The following is a 12,604-nucleotide window of genomic DNA, read 5'->3' on the forward strand; positions in this document are numbered from 1 at the left end:
AGCATGTCTCAGCGTCTGTGTAAAAGATCCCACTGCACTCCTGCACCCATTTCACCCTTTTAGACTTTTACAGATCTCTCCATTTTCAAATGAATAATGAATTTCATGGCCACCTGAAGTAAAGTATTACATTACACACATGCAGCATGCATCTACAGTTAAATTTACACTGAGTGTAATACGTTAGTGCAGGGAAAAGATGATATTGGAAGATATTTGATAACACTTTTTATACCCTATGAGCACAAAAATATTGCTGTTGAGGAAATATCTCTGTCAGTACTTGGATAATAGGATAACAGTAACAAGACCTCCAACTTTGCTCACCAGTTGCTGACTTGTGCGGTGATATAAGAGGGATAAAGCAGTGTAGTGTATGTAGTTTGCTTAATGTTGCTTTTTTGTCGTTTCTACATTCACATGTACCGTATTTTTCGGATTATAAGTCGCTCCGGAGTATAAGTCGCACCAGCTGAAAATGCATAATAAAGAAGGAAAAAAAGTCGCACTCGAGTATAAGTCGTATTTTTGGGGGAAATTTATTTGATAAAATCCAACACCAAGAACAGACATTTCATCTTGACAAGCAATTTAAAATAGAAAATGGAATAGAAACAAAAAAGGCTGAATAAGTGTACGCTTTATGACGCATAAACAACGAACTGAAACAATCTGTCACTCCTAATCACTAAATCCAATGAACTCTTCTTCCTCGGTGTCACTTCTGAACAACTCCGCCAACTCCAAAGGTAGACAATGCGCCGCTTAGCTCAAGCATTAGCAGGTAGCATCTTTATTTCACAATGCACTTCTGCCATGACCCGCCCCCGCCCAATTTTGACTGGTTGACGTGTGTGTGTGACGATTGCTGATATACGCCTAGTCTCTTACGTGACTGAGATAAATAATAGCCCGGGCTATTATTTGATATTTTACGGTAATGTGTTAATCATTTCACACATAAGTCGCTCCAGAGTATAAGTCGCACCCCCGGCCAAACTATGAAAAAAACTGCAACTTATAATCCGAAAAATACGGTATATATTTTCCTTATCCCATGTGTAATTTTACCCTCAGAGAAGCTTCTTCTTTCTTGTTTTTACCTCAAAGCCACATTTTGGTTTAGTGGGAAATGGTGCCATCCGTGCTGGATTGATCTTCATAAATTAGAGACCAGACCAGTTAACTTTCTCCCAAGTGCTGTTTGTGTTAATGCTCTTTTTCTCGCTTCTTTTCCTCAGAGCCACAGCTACACATCGAGGACAGATAATTTTCAAGGATGCTCTGGCCCAACAGTTGTGCGAGCAAGGAGGTGAGTAGCATCAGCAAGGGCGGCGCGCACATACCCCTCTTCCCCCTTTATGACAGAAACATGCATATACTGCACTTGGGGCAGATTTATTCATACGTGAACAGACATATATGTTGAAGCATACACATGTACCGACATGTACGCATATTGTAACCCCCTCTCACTTCCCATTTCTGCCCATCATATGCAGAGATTGTCATAATATGGATGGCACAATATGGTTTATATGCTGCTTCTTCATGAAAGTGGCATTGCTGCACTTCCTGGCTCTCTTTCTGCCTAATGATGCAGCCAGAGCCAGAGATATTTGGATGTCCTATATTGCCAGCTTAATTTCAGCTTATGCTAAACTCAGCTTTTTTCCCCCCTCTCTCTCTCTGCCGGAGATTTACGCTTTATGGCCGACACTTCTTACATCCACTTTCTGTGACAGCCTTAAGTAGCAATTGACAGACAGTGCAGTCCCACTCTGCATGCTGAGTGTGTATAATTGCTTGTTTACAGGAAAGAAGCCTCCTACTCACTCGAGAACTCCTCCTTTTAGACCAAGTTTGACTTTAATGCTGAAAGTGGAGAAGTACACTAACTGCTTTTCACTACCCGTTTCAGGAGGGAAAACAACAACACTTCAGCTTTAAGATATACTAGGCCTTTATAAGGAGAAATAACCTCCGTGGCGAGTCTCAGAGCACTCTTCATTACAAGTGTGTCCCTCAGCAGGTTTTTGGAGACACCACTGATGATTTTAGCACATGCCAGGAAGAGAGTGCTCAACTTCGTGGCTCCATGCCACTTGGAAGAGACGGGGCACTGAGCCCTCAGTCAGACCTGGAAGAGTGAAACAGAGAAAGCGACAAAGCTCTCATCCTCTCACCACCACTGACACACTGCCCCAGTCTTCTCCCTCTGCAAATGAAATATCTGCAGCCAGTCACTTTAGTTGTTTAGTGCCAAGGCCCCGCGTTATCACACTTAACACATAACTACTCACAGCAGCCAAGCTGGAAAGCAGAGATTTAGACCTTACAAGGTCTTGTGGGGGACACATTGTTAATGGAAGCAGACAGAGGAACTAGCAGTGAGTTAGTGTACAAAAAATCTAATCTGTAGGGACAATGTTCAGGTCATCGAATGTCTTGTGTTGGTAAAGACAGTTTCTGTCTAATTGGTGAAGGACAGATGGGAGTATAGAAGGACAAAGATGGTGGGATGAAGAGATAACATTAATCAGAAATCTGAAGGTCATACTTTGCAGGGGATGTGAGGGTTGGAGAAAGTTGGTGTGGGGTGATTAAACATCATTAATAAAAGAAAAGTGGGAAAAGAGTAGATATGAGCAGGTGATGACCTTGTTGTAGGCTTATTCTTTTGAGGTCCAGAGCTCTCTCTGTTGCTGAACTACGCCAGGGTATCTGAATAACAATTCAGAAATAAACATGCCGTGGGCAACAGAGGGCGAAAGGAGACAGAGGAGTCTGATCATTTCTGGTCTCGCCGTAGTCAGTTCCTCTTCCTCTTTCCAAATCAAAACCTGCAACTTCAAAAGAGCTGTGCAGAATACAAATATCGTGAAACTGGACAGCTGTTGACATAACAATGACATAAAAAACTTTGACATTAAAGAAACTGTGCTGTATTACTGTGTAGATAATTGTGATAATGCAGACACCAACTGATGAAACTAAACATAAATCATGTTTGTTTAGTTCCCCCAGCAAAGTCAACCTTACCAGTGGGTGAAGCAGAGGCCTGTAGACTTTTCACTTTCGGCGGGATCAAATAGGCTACCGTACCGAATTAATTCGCAGAGTGGCAAAGACAGTGCAAGCTGCTCTGAGCAAAGTTACTTCAAATCTAGGCATTAGCATTCAAAGTGGAATAAAAGATACAGGGCCAGCTCAAGCCACTTCAGAAGTTCATATGATTAAGACTCAAGCTTTGAAGAGCTGGAGAAATAAAAGCTATCTAAAGCAGGCTAATGATCCACGGAGGAGAGAGAGGGAAGGAGGAAAAGAGAAAGGAAGGGATAGAGGGAGGGAGAGAAACAGAGGGCAGGCTTCTCAAATGAAAATGCAATCATGGGTGATCAGCCAAGGTGAAGACTTTAAGAACAAATCGGCAAATTTGAGCTTAGCATGATGAAGAGATGGAGATACAAAGTCCAATGTAAATTAGAGATTTAAAGATAAAGAAAGGAGAGGAGAGGTATAAGCCTTTGACTTGCTCTGGTACATCTGACATGCAGCGCTTCTCAGTAACAGAAAGCCTCCCTGCAAGTTCACAGAGACAGGTGTTTGTTTAAATGTTTCCACTCTGGTGCCCCTAAAAGCCTGCTGACACAGAAGCAAAGGCTGGATGCAGTGTTGGGGGGATGCCTGGTTCCAGACACACTGCTCCCCCCTTTGCTCTCACATCTCTGCTGTACCAACACCCGTTTTTGCCACATCCCTCCAACTTCCCAACAAGTTTGCCTTGATTAACACCCCATTACTGCATTTAACAATCAGCAAAGAAAGATTCCCACATTTTGTTCTTACTTGTTGATTTGGAGCTAATGGAAGTCTGACAAAATTCTTGGGCAAATTGTTTGGGCAGGCTCCTAGAGATGTTTTAACGCGTGATGCAGCAAAATGCAAATTACCCCCACAGTTTTTAAACAACTGCAAGTATACGAATAGACAGGCAGGGGGATGAAACAGAAGTACTTTTCCGCTCCTACTGAGCAACCATAAAAAGAGTTATTAAGCCCATATGTGAGGAGCCACAGCAGAGAATGAGGAGAGGTAGGGGTGGGCTAGGAAAGGGTGCTCTGTGGAGGGGGGAGTGGTTGTGGGTGTTCAATGGCGCTGCAGGCCGTACATCAGCTCTATCTCCTGACAGCAGGGCCAGCGGTCTCTGCTTTCTGCCCAGCATCGCTAGGTCCTCTCATTTCCACTGAGGGAATAAATCAGGTCTTTATGAGCCCGACCGAGTGCACTGCAACCCAGATGGATTATTAAAGGGACATATAACTCAAAGAGGCCACTGCTCCCTGAGGGACGCCTGATCACTGCGCAACAGAGGAGGGACGGGTGGCCTCCCTTCTCCCACCTCCTCGCCACCCACCCAGTCTGCCAGCCAGCCTGCTTGCCTGGCTGAACGCCGGCTCGACTGCCATCCCTCATCGCTCAGGAGCAAGAAACCTTGAGACCTTAGCATATAGTCTATATCTCTTCCTGTCTCCTCTAGCTCTTTTTTCCTACAGTTTTTCTCCTTTCTCTCTCCCCAGATGTCTTTTTTTTCTTCTTCTGCAAATAACGTTTTTCCTTTGTTACTTTTTTAGTTAAAATTATATCTACTATTTGGCTTCAGCAAGCAAGAGGTGATGATATGTGTAAGAATATGCGCTGTTTCTCCCCTATCTCAAACACATTGACAGTGCAGAGAATGTTTGCCAAAGAGATAAACACAAAAGGCCAAACATTGCATGCTATTTCTGCCTGTCCTTGTGTTTTTAGACTCTTGTTTAGACTCCTTAATTATCACTATTGTAAAGCATAATTCGAAGTCTTATCTGTACCTCGGATTCCACCTTTACTTAGCTAGAATAGGTAACATAGAGATTGGAAAATAGGCGGTGAGCCTTTCTTCTTTGCTGGTCTCCCTCCACCTATGATTATTGTAATGATGCCAATTGAAGCCCACACAAAGGCTCTGGTTTTCACTGATTGGAGTGAAGTGGCAGCAATCTGACCTTGGAGAACCATTTCTTTCTAGTCATTGTAAAAAGAAAAACAACAGCATCCTGCGTCCTGGTGAGTCAGTAATTGCAACCGCCAGTTAGACGGGAGCGACTCGACTTCAAACGCAGTTCACGTTGTCAAGGATGTGAGTCAGACGAAAAGGAAACAGAGAAAACGAGAGGAGAACAAGGGAGATTGGAAGAGTGGGTGCATTTTACAGGGTGGGGAGAAGAAGAGGAGAGAGAGGAGATTAGAGCTGGAAGATGGAGAGAAGAGGGGGATAAGATTTAACATGACTTGTGCCCTGCGCTCTTTGTGCCGAGATGTCTGAGTCTGCCAAAGCTTATGCTCATTTACACCCCCCCCCCCCCCCCCACATCCCCCCTCCCCAAATCAGCCCAACCCTGCTCATCAGCACCCATCCGATTTTTAGTCCCGTCTTAGTTTATTGAGAAGCCCCTCCTTTTTGTTGCTCCTGTTTATATGTGTGCATGTGTGAGTGTGCTTAACAGTAAAATAGCAGACAGGGTTGGGTCAGTGCGTGTGTGTGTGTGTGTGTGTGTGTGTGTATGTGTGTGTGTGTGTGTGTGTGTGTGCTGAGTATAAGCCCTGGCCAGGAAGATACAGGCATTAGCAGAGATGAGCTGCAAATAGAGGAGGCAGTAATTGAAGTCTTTAAGAAAGTGAGAGGGGATTAATCCAAGTGAAATGAGCGCCACTGTCTGCTCCCGATGCGCAGAGGGTTAGGCAGAGAGAGAGAGAGACAGAATGGGTGCGGATGGAGGGGTGGGCAGGAGGGAGAGATTGTGATAGAGGGGAAGTGAGAGACAGCAGGACAGTGTGATGAAGCATGGAGAAAGAAAACTGTAAATGAGGCTCTTTTTGGAAGCTTGAAGGGATTATCCACCCAAAAAAAACAATCTTTTGGGCCTTTCTCCAGCCAAATGGCCTCACTAGAAAGACTGAGAGCGATTTAGAAGGGTTTGTTTAAGAAAGAGACTGTAGAGAGAAGAATACCAACCAAGCATTAATTTCTGTATGTCAGTTTGAGAGGGTGGATTACCAGGAATCACAGTTTAGTACATGCTCCTTTCAGGTTGAATATATAAGATGAGCATGTACTTGTGTAAACTGAGCACATGACTGAATATTTAATTTTTATTAAAGTTTAAGAGGAATGTTAATAAGATGCAAGAAAACATGAGAGATTTCCACATGCTGGGATTGATAGCTCCTCTAAACATGTTTTGAATCAGCAGACATTGGAGGATTAGAGGGCGAGGAAGGGAGGGAGGAAGAAGGCCCTTTGATCTGCTTTTTAATGGGCTTTATCGTCGAGCCCGAGCTCCAGCTCCAGCCATGGAGCCGAGCATCATGGCCCACCAGAGCAGCAACAGCAATGGTCGCAGCCACTGAACTGCCCAGCTCTGTCACACAGGCCACTAAGACTCCAACTTCTGCAGTCAGCATGAAACTTTACCATCACTCTGAGAATATTAAATCCATTTCTAAGTGCCCGGCATTTGGATCCAATGGGAAGAAATTACTGTTGGGCAGCTAACCAAAGTACGGCTTGAGCTCCAAGTAAAGACATTTGCAGAGCCATTACGATAGTGAGAAACTTTTTATGTGATAATCCCTCTTCTCTTGATTCAGATTCCGTTGTTTATGAGAGGTTTTAGGTGGGCCTTCTTTAAAGCATAAGCCCTTCCCTCTGAGGAATTTTTAGATCTGCTGTAAGGTTTGAAAGTCTTAAGTTACTTGAAACGAAACTTTGAAATGAGTCCTCGCCGTGTTATCGCAGTGTGTTTTATCAGGTGGGCAGACTCATCCTGGACGGAGAATACTGTGGCAGATTATCCTTCTCTTCTGTCTGGAGTAAGGCTGTCTTTAGAAAAAAAAAGAAACCCCACCAGAGCAGAGTAAAGAAGCTCAGAGGGATTGAACAGGGACATATTCACTGAGGTTAAAGCTAGTGTGCCACTTAACAGTGACAAGGTTAAACTCAAATTCTCTAATATGGGCATATAACATAAACTCTGGAAATTTGCTTACCAAGATGAGGTGTGCAAACTGTATTTTACTTCATGTTCAAAATGTCATCAGTTTTATTTTTTTAGTTTCAAAACCTCACTGTGTTCTACCTTAGCTCCTCCATCTTTTATAGCACAAAGGGCACACCCATCCTCTTGTGATCTTTTTCCAAATGTTTTAAACCCATGTTTGGTTCATTAAGTCTTAACATTCACTACCCCCCTCCACTCAACTCCCTCCTCCTCTCAGAACTGGGTATCCCCTGGGAGAGATTGATGGTTGAGTGAGTTAGCTAGGCAGTGGCCACAGATTACAGCACACAGGCGCCTCTGGGGTGGATGGCGGTTAATTGGCATTGAACCGTTAATCGTGGCCACCCGGCCTTTCATTACTGAAAGGAATTAACATCAACAGCCAGGAGACTGCAACCGTGGCCTGCCAGAACACAGGGAAAGTTGGTTTCACTCTGAGCTGATTTAAGAATGGGCCCATTTCCCTGCGCTCACTGACTAATACACACTTTTTCCATTTAATTAACAATGCAAAACTGCACAGATAGTAAAAGTCTGTGTAGTCTGTTCATTTACTTCTGTTAATCTATTAACAAATGTGTTTCAGCTCCGACCGAGTCCCCATTGAGACCCAGTCTTGGTGAGTCTGCATTACATTACATGCTGTTGTTGTTTCTTTTCTTTTGATGTTTTAATCACACAGGTAATTACAACATAAAAAGACAAGGTATAACTGTGAGCATATGGTGTATCTGTTTGTGCAGTGGAGCTCCATGGCAAACATGCTGTGCTGCGTGACGACTTTGACTCCAACCTCCAAGGAGAGCTGGACCCGAGCATCTGGTAGGTGAAAAGTTTGCAAATGAAATCTTCTGATATCTTTCTTTTCTTTTCCTTTTTCAAATTTGTGGTGTTTTGTAAGCCTGTTCGGACTGATCATAATATTTACGTAATGATACATTGATAAAAATAAATAAATAGATAAAGAATAATGTAAGCACCTTGATACTTCTTGCTTTGTTACAACTGTAATTCTCCTCTCCTCTTCTCTCCTCTCCTCTCCTCTCCTCTCCTCTCCTCTCCTCTCCTCTCCTCTCCTCTTAGGTCTGAGTGCAATAACTGTGAGGTGGGAGAGCAGTGTGGTGTACTGATGCATGGCAGAGCGGTCACTTTCTGTGAGCCCTTTGGAGAACGAGCACTGGTAACTGCCATGTTTGACCATGCTGCCACCGCTGTACATTTTATGCCCTATTGACCATACATCCAAACCACTCAGTAGCGACAACCACAACTACAGTAAATCACAGCTTACTAGCTGTGACCACAGTAGAATTTCACATTCAAACTTCTGCATCTGTATAAACTCTCCACAAACTTCTACGCTATGTTGCCATTCTAATGAAGAAGGTGATTGTGGTAAAGGGCTGGGCATTTTCCTGGCTTAAGCTAGATATTGGAAATCAATTTCAAAAGAAAAGCCTGCATTTAGCAACAAAACAAATAACACATTTTGAAATGTACTATTGTTTATTCCATTTATAGTTAGTGTTAATTGTTAATTGGTCTGTTTGCATGTGTTAGACTTTATCATGACTAAACATCCCCAAATTTATCTCACCAGGTAGTCTTACCTCCAACAAAAAAAATTAAAAGCAAACATGGAGCCACATGGTTAAAATGTCTGTAGAAGAACTGATATTGCCTCTTGCACATTTATACAAATAACTTTATCTCATCATGATTAGTTTGTTTTATTTCATTAACTTTTTTTTCAGTCATCTGACAACTTTAACTCATGAACTCTCTGCACCTGTTTGTTCTGCAGTTTTAGCCAGAGCTTAGTTCTTGTACCACTACAGGACACAGGAGTTCAAGAAAGGCATGCCTCGTGTCATATTTAAAAGTGTTCAAAATGAGTACAAATGACTGGATATCACACCATGTTAATTTTACAGTAAAGTAGAGTAATATCAAGATTCTCCCTGATCACATATACACACACATAGCATGTCACATATGCTCATAATTGCTTATCAAACCATTTCATGCCCTCGTTTTATATTTACAAAGTTGATTTTCAGTTGTTTATTCTGCACTGAGAGATGAAAGCCAGTCAGCAGCAGAGAAGTGCCTTGTGACTATTTACTTCTCTGATAAACAGTTGCTTTGTCTGTCACTGCTCCAAATGTTTGATGCCGCTGGCAGCTCTTCTGTGAAGTGCAACAAGCAAGTGCACATCCAGAAACACAGAACCATTTACAGGCGGATAGTCTCAAATACAACAAAATTGACAATGAGAAGCATGCATTCATGTACATATAGGCACAGCCTATCGTGGTCTTCTCTCACACACTCTTTGTCTCTCTCTTTCTCTCTCAATCTCTCTCTCTCGTTCACTCACACACACACTCACACAAAGATAACTTTGTGTTTTTATATATGATTTTAGCGATACTCTACAAGAAAAATAAGGAGTAACTTAACACCAAATGATGAAGTTGTTGTTACTTGAAGTTGTTACCCTTTTTCAGCGATGTAAAAATGTCTTTATAAAAAGGTTTATATCATTGTTAGATGTAGTTACAGTATTGTTACAACTTACTCGATGCATTAAGTCAGAAAACAGATTCAGATTGGTTCAAAATCTCATTAGTGGTGCAAATCATGTTGATTTATGATTGCCGTTATTTATGGGTGAAACCTAAAATGCCTTGTGTATCTTCCCCAGACCACTGTACCTGTAAACACTACCACAGCCTCAATCCTTCAGTTTGCCCTGGGTAAGTGTTAAATCTTTAAATCTCCAAACATGTATGTAAATAATGGGCTTATCTATGAGACCTTTTTCAACCCTGTTCAAATATCTTAGACAGTGAATTGTCATTCTGGACAATAGTTTCCTTTGTCAACCTCAAGAAATAGTTATGTTTTTCCCTGTTACATGTCAGTAAGCCAACTGGTACACAATATATCTTCACGTTTCTTCTCTCTCTCTGCCTCTCCTATCACAACAATAAATCATTTACAATATTCTGGAAAGACACCCAGACAACCATGGCAGAGTTTTTAGAAGTCTTGTATTTTTTATGTCCATTACATGCATCCATCAGTTCTCATGGGAAAGTGACTGGGAGGAAATAAGAGTACATACTGTAATAACAAACCCTCTTACCCTAAACCCCTCGTCCCCATCCCGTAGGTCTCTATCTCTCTCTATTTCTATCTCTGGTTCTGTCTGGCTGTGCTTCTGTTTGCAGGACAATAATTTGAGTTTGGGATGCAGTAGGTTTGTGTATGGAGCAATGCAATTCAGTAGAGCAATGCAGGTTAATGCACAGATGTATCCAGTGGGGATGGAGCAGCATGGACACTGCACACGTCAGGTGGTGTGGGAGGAGGGGTAGAGAGCAGGGGAGGGAAAGGGTAAGGTGGCGACACAGGGTTTGCCTGCTTCATCCATTAGCAACCTTTGACCCCAGAAGCTCCCACAGCACATACACAAATCCACATTTTAAAGGCCTAAATATAGCCTGATTCCATACAAACTCGTCAAAGAGAAATGCACAAGAATGAGGGCACATATTCACACATGTGCAAACAGTATCTAGCTGTAGTTGGCTATTTGGTTCTAAATCAGCTTCTCTGATCACCTCTGCACAACCCCTTCCATACTGCCCCCTAACTTCTCTCAGCCCTGTTAAGCTGCCGATCACTTAGATCCACCATGACACCATTTAGACATCATTTTCCACTTGGCTAAGTGAGAGAATGTGGAAGTAATCAGTCGGAAGAAGCCCCTCAGGGTATATAAGGATCATTGCCTTGCTGATACAATTCAGTTGTTCAAACAGAGGAAACTTGCTAAGACTTTCTGTAGCTGTTCCCTCAACAGGAGTATGTTATGTGTCATATATGTCTGCCCTCTATGTGTGTGTATGTTCCCCAGGTTCAGGCTCCTGTCGGTTTAGTTATTCAGACCCCAGCATCACTGTGTCATACAGCCTGAGCGGCAACGGCAACACCTCAGATGACTGGATCACAGTGGAGAAGATCAGGTCTCTCTTTCTCTCCTCTTTTTCCTTCTTCCTCATCCATCCCACAGCCCTTCATCTGTTATGAACACCCGTCCTCTCTTTTTTTCCCTCATTCACACCTCCCCCTCTCAATTTGTCATTCCTCTCCTGTTTGTTTCTCTATGAGCCCCCTGTTTTTAATCCCTCTTTCACTGCCTCCCTTTGTTGAGTGAGCTCTCAAACAAAGGCCTAATGTTATAAAATGTCTTCTAACTACAATATTTAGCTACAGCAAATGCATGTTATGCTTTTGTATAGACACAGAAACCAACTCATAAATAAACTACTTATTCACTTGGACTCATTCAGGAATGTGCTTTTTTCTAACGTTTTAACTACACCATAATGTCATGCAATGTCTCCATATGTGGCTATTTGGGCCCCATTTTAATCATTAATGCTGATTTTTTAATGCATAAACATGCAACACTTAATAACATAAACACAGCCACCTTTCAAAAGACACTCATGTTACTTTATACACTTCACCTCTAGAGCCCCAACCAACAGCAGCACCGTCATCCACCTGCTCCCCCTGCCACATCACTCCAGGGCTGATGTCGTCCGTCTCCGCTGGTCTCAGGAGGCGCCCCAAGGTCCCGAAGGCTATGAGTCCTGCTGGGGGCTGGACAATGTGTTGCTTGTCAATACCGCCCACAGAGCCCCGCTCATGGAGGACAACTTAGACCCTCCAGACACTGCCAACTGGCTCTTCTTCCCTGGAGCTACCGTCAAGGTACACTGATAAACCAATGGACATTTACCTGAGATCCCTACTTTACACGTGCAAAAGTTAGCTGTTGCATTTGTTAACACCTGTGTTCTTATTGGCCAGCATGCCTGTCAGTCTGAGGGCAATGCCCTGTATTTCCATGGTGGTGAGGGAGTCGGGCACAGCTTTGCCTCCACTAGAGACATTGACCTGCATCGTGAGGAGGGAAGGAGCTACTGGGAGGAAGACTTTGAAAGCCCACCCTCGAAGTAAGTCAAAATGATGGTCTCATTTCCTCCCCCTCCTCCTTTACTGGATAATTACATCTAAATATATCGTAAATAAGTAAGTAAGTAATCCCTCTTTCCACTGCACCTGTCAAAACCACAGTGCACACCATCAAATACAGCAAAACAATGACAGGGAAAGGTCAAATTAGACAATTAAAATGAAATAATCTGTACAGCTTTATTTACAGGTTTAAAAAGCTTTTTAAAATGTGGCACTGACTCAGCTGACCTGATACTGAGGGGGAGTTTGGTCCACAGCCACAGAAGTCTTTTATGGTGTGTACCCTCTGAGACCCAAGGCATCAGCACTTCGGGCCGACTACTCGGTTTAAGAGGCTGTAGCAAGCTGGGTTTTAGCTATCACTGGGGTCCTTTGACCTCTCACCTGAAGATATCTAAATGGAAATGGGTTCTACAGGGACCCACCAGTCTCCCCTTTACAGATATGCA

General features: G+C 43.0%; 1 protein-coding gene across 2 annotated transcripts in view; it reads left to right on the forward strand.

Annotated features, from left to right (window-relative positions):
* The window catches only part of reln (reelin), a 92,402-nt gene that overhangs the window by 46,794 nt on the left and 33,004 nt on the right, over window positions 1-12,604 (forward strand). For both annotated transcript variants that reach the window (XM_083917261.1, XM_083917262.1), the window contains exons 4-11: window positions 1,242-1,312; window positions 7,687-7,719; window positions 7,844-7,922; window positions 8,184-8,280; window positions 9,808-9,859; window positions 11,026-11,134; window positions 11,648-11,888; window positions 11,988-12,133. In XM_083917261.1, coding sequence (XP_083773387.1) covers window positions 1,242-1,312; window positions 7,687-7,719; window positions 7,844-7,922; window positions 8,184-8,280; window positions 9,808-9,859; window positions 11,026-11,134; window positions 11,648-11,888; window positions 11,988-12,133 — 828 coding nt within the window. The remainder of the gene's footprint in view (window positions 1-1,241; window positions 1,313-7,686; window positions 7,720-7,843; window positions 7,923-8,183; window positions 8,281-9,807; window positions 9,860-11,025; window positions 11,135-11,647; window positions 11,889-11,987; window positions 12,134-12,604) is intronic.

The sequence above is a fragment of the Echiichthys vipera genome (genome assembly GCF_963691815.1).
Source record: "Echiichthys vipera genome assembly, chromosome: 7".
Classification (NCBI taxonomy): Eukaryota; Metazoa; Chordata; class Actinopteri; order Perciformes; family Trachinidae; genus Echiichthys; species Echiichthys vipera.